Genomic DNA, 4,473 nt, shown 5'->3' with positions numbered 1-4,473 from the left:
CCTCCATCACAAATGCCTCTTCTGCCACCTCTTTTTAATTTCCACTAGTCCTGACCATGTGCAGGTCATAATTATCTGCCTCTCAGACCACTGCAGTGGTCTTCTAATAGATTGCTCTGAATCCAATTTCTAATTAGTAGAATCCATCCTTTGTATTCCTCCCCATGATACATTTCCAAATATTGCTATGATGTACTTATTCAATCAAAATAATTTGTACAGAATGTAGTCCAAATTCTTTACCATGGCATTCAAGGATCTCCATATACTGGCCTTGGATTCCTAGCTGACTAGCTCATTGAGGTTAGGAGTATGTTTCTTAAAATATCTGGATAGAGCAGTAAGTTCTCTGTCTCCGTAGGTGTGTGTACGTTTATGTATACACATTTGTTTTACTGATGGAATCATTAACATTACCCTCATGCATCATGATTGCTTAGCTGGAAATGTTGTCAAATAAAAAACAGGGCAAGACAGTAGTTGGAGTGGCAAAAACACTGTATTCAGGAACTACTGCAATAAGAGAAAAGAGATCTCAATACAGAGCTGGGCTCAATTCCAAATACAGCATGGACAAGTGGGGATTTAAAGCCAAGGGGGCGTCGGGTCAAGTGGATGGAAACTTACCGATAGGAAACATCAGGGGTGGGAGGGTTCTGATTAAGCAGGCCTAATAGGATTATTGCTGAAGCCAGGCCAGGGTGGTCAGATACCAATGGTAGAAAATGAAGAATTTGATCAGGTATTGACGGTAATCAGGTATGAAGGGTTGGGGGTTCTCTCTCAACAGCCGTAGCGAGACTCTTGCTACAACTCGGTGATTCAGGCTCCACAGGATTGGAAGCCAAGGTCAAAGCCTAGTTGGAAAGAAGGCTTAGATGAGCCTGACCAAAGTTCAGCCAAGGAGAGTTTTTGCCAGTGTATTCACATTCCGTGTGTGTGTGTGTGTGTGTGGTGTGTCTGTCTCAGTACTACTCTAATTTATGAGGCAGGGGCTCCCCAGCCATCAGAGCAGTGTCACCATCTTTTGGGTAGAAGAGCAGACACAGAGACGGCCCACTGTGGACAGTTAACTAACTGGCTCTCTTTAGCATGGGAAAGGAAGGAGAGTCCTGATTTTCTTTCAATATACCTCAGGTATATTGATCTGACCCCCCAAATTACAAAAGATCTGCAGTGATAAAACCATTACCCAAAAAACTCACTGTCTTTTACCGCTTATATCCTCAGCATTATCATCAACAATTGTCTTAATACAAGTTTGGAGGCAAAAAGAACGATTCACAACAAGTACGCATACAAAGGGGCCAAATACATTGAGCAGCAAAACTCCCAAAGCAGACACCGCCGGGGACCCGCTGCAGCGCTTCCGCAAATCTCGCGAGATACCAGGCAGCGATGCCTTTTGCTCCGTTTTCTCGTGAGAGCCCGGGGCTTCAGCTTCTCGTTTGCGGAGTCCGCGGCGGCGTTTCCTGGGGCAACAGCAATGGCGGCCTCCCTGCCCGAGCGGCTCTTCTCGCTGGAGCTGCTGGTGGACTGGGTGCGATTAGAAGCCCAGCTGCTGCCTCCCCTCGCTGCCGCAGTGGAGCAGGAGAAGGAAGAGGAGGAAAAGGAGCAGGGGGAGGCCTCGTCGCCGCGCGGTCTGTGCCCCGCCGTGGCCTTCCGCCTGCTGGACTTCCCCACGCTGTTGGTTTACCCTCCTGACGGCCCGGGCGCTCCCGCCCCCGAACCGTGGCCCGGTGTCATCCGCTTCGGTCGCGGCAAGTCCTGCCTCTTCCGCCTGCAGCCTGCTACCCTGCACCGCCGGCTCCTGCGGACCCCGCTTGCCACCTTGATTTTGCAGCTGCCCCCTGGGCGCCCGACGCCCACCCCGCAGCTCCTGGGGGCCTGCGACATTTCGCTGGCCACCGCAGCGCACAGGGTCGTGGGGCCGGCCGCCTCCGGATGCTCCCACCGTCACCGGGGACGTTTCCCCCTGCATAATCGAGTGGGTGAGCGGACTGGGGACATTGCACTGGCCTACCGCCTGACTGACCTGGGAAGCCGCCTGCTGGGCCAACTTGAGCGGCCCCTCACCTTCACCCCCACAGGAGGAGGAGCGGAGGTCAGTCCCCAAACCCAGCAGGAAAGACAGCAGCTACAGCAGCCAGCCTCACAGCCAAGCCCAAAAGAGGCTGATAGGCCGCTGGGGGAGTTAGAAATCCTAGAGGCACAGAAGGATTTGAAGGAAATGGTTTTCCAGAGTAAGACCGAATGTGATAATGTGGGTTCTGTGGAGAATGGCAAAACCAATTCTGTTGTTACATGTTCAAGTGCTGGCAATGGGAGAAATGTTAGCTCCCTAAATGAGGAAGTCACAGAATTGGACACGGAGACCAATATATTTTGCCCTCCTCCTTTGTATTACACTAACTTGACCCAAGAAAAATCGCCCCCTGCGCAGGCTAAAATCACCATTGAGCCTCAAATGAATGTACCTGAGGAATTGGATGGTGCTTCTCCTGAAAAAAAGCGTGTAAATCCCCCAACACACAGGAGTTGTCTAAAACATCCAAGTTCTGCAACACATGAGCATCCTCCAGTGCTTGTAAATCCTCCACATATTCACAATATAGGAGCAATTAATCAAACATGTCAAACTGAACAAAATCGAATTAATACAATAAGGCAGTTGCCTTTGTTAAATGCTTTGTTAGTTGAGTTGTCCTTGTTATATGACCAACCTGTGACAAGTCCTGCTCATATACATCCTCACCTAGCCTGGTTATATAGGACTGAGGATAAGAAGTCACCCGAATCTTCTGCCAAATCCACATGCCAGTCTGAATCCAAGAAGGATAAGCGTTCTATGGGGGGATGTGAAAAGTCAGTGAGTCTTCAGTATAAAAAGAACCAAATTGAAAACTGTAACGAAGATAAATATTCTGAAAAGAGCAGTGGTGCCCTCCATAAAAGAGTTCCAAAAAGGAGGCTACTTTATGGCTTAACAAATACACTAAGACTACGTTTAAAGCTGACAAATCCTGATATGTTGGTGGTACATGAAAAAAGAGAACTATATAGAAAAACACAATCACAAATGTTGGGTACAAAATTCAGAATTCCATCATCCAAAGTTAAACTATTAAGCTCTGCAAAACAAAGTCAGAAGCCACAACTGCCTAAAGATAAGTATTTAGATTCAGATGCATCTTTTACTGAAAGTAGTGATACCTCAAGACAAATCAGTGGAGTTTTTGATGATCCCAGCACAAGTAAAGAAACTAAACTGAAATATGCAACTGAAAAAAAGACAGTTGATTGTAGTAAAAATAGAATCAATAATGTTTCGTTGGAAGAAGTGAGTCCTGCAGATTCCATTATTCCAGAAAGGCTTACCCCTACAAATATTCTGGGAGGAAATGTGGAAATGAAAATCCAAAGTCCATGTGTTTTCCAACAGGATGCTGTTGTTGACAGAATTATAGATAAGGAAATAGATATTAGACAGGTCAAAACCACAGATAATGACATTCTTATGGCTGATATAAGTGACAAGAGACCAGGTAAAAATAGTTGCTATGAAAACATCTCAGAACTGAAGTATTCAGATGATTTATCTAGCCCTTGCTATTCTGAAGATTTCTGTACCACTGAGGACACCAGCAGAAGTTTAAAAGCTCATGATAGCAGTTCAAGGACAGAAAATCCAAAACGTAGTCAATATACAAGCAAGTCTAGTGACACACGAGTGTCCAAAAAGAAAAACAGTAGTGACAGGAGTTCTATCCTTAGCCCACCTTTTTCAGCCGGGTCACCTGTACACTCACACAGAAAATTTCCTATTTCAAAGACTCAGGATAAAAGTTTGGAGGAAGCATCTGGTATCTCTGCTAGTGATTTATCTTCAACACATTGGACTGAAGAAAAAGAAAACCAGATAGATCAAAATAGTATGCACAATTCTAAAATTACAAAGAGAGGTCAAGACATCTCTGTTAAAACAAGAAGTAGTTGGAAATCTTTAGAAAAAAGCCAGTCACCACGAACATCCCAAGTGAGTTCTTACCTGCTTTCAAATGTGTCCGAACTTAATGTCCTGGATAGCAGTACATCAGATCACTTTGAAGAAGACGATGATGTTGGTTCACTAAATATTTCCAAGCAATGCAAAGATATTTGTGAATTAGTAATAAATAAACTTCCAGGATACACAATGTAAAAATACATGCTTTTAAAAAACTTTCAACAACCTATGTGTACTGTTAGTGAAAAAAATTTTAAAGCTGTTTTAGTTCATGAATTATGTGAATAATTTTTTAAAGAAATATGAATGTTACTCCTTTGATGTTTAAATGGTATTTTACCATTAATCTGATAATATTGATTATTAAATCATATAAACAGATTTCTTTTTAAATTGTTTAATCATAAGAATAAAAGTGTATCTTTCTAAATTGTCTCTTTTAAAGTGTCTAGTCTACAGTATTGATC

General features: G+C 44.0%; 1 protein-coding gene across 1 annotated transcript; it reads left to right on the top strand.

The window, feature by feature from the left end:
• The first annotated feature begins 1,434 nt into the window (after positions 1-1,434).
• MAP10 (microtubule associated protein 10) lies at positions 1,435-4,206 on the top strand. The gene has a single exon (XM_002809295.4). The coding sequence runs from the start codon at positions 1,487-1,489 to the stop codon at positions 4,199-4,201; it is 2,715 nt and encodes a 904-aa protein (XP_002809341.1). The 5' UTR covers positions 1,435-1,486; the 3' UTR covers positions 4,202-4,206.
• The last annotated feature ends 267 nt before the right edge of the window (positions 4,207-4,473 follow it).

Source organism: Pongo abelii, chromosome 1 (assembly GCF_028885655.2).
Source record: "Pongo abelii isolate AG06213 chromosome 1, NHGRI_mPonAbe1-v2.0_pri, whole genome shotgun sequence".
NCBI lineage: Eukaryota > Metazoa > Chordata > Mammalia > Primates > Hominidae > Pongo > Pongo abelii.
Note: the sequence above shows the minus strand (reverse complement) of the source record. Positions and strands in the feature narration are given on the sequence as shown.

Excerpts from the sequence above, each read along its gene's own strand:
- MAP10 (XM_002809295.4), top strand. The coding sequence starts at position 1,487 with ATGGCGGCCTCCCTGCCCGAGCGGCTCTTCTCGCTGGAGCTGCTGGTG.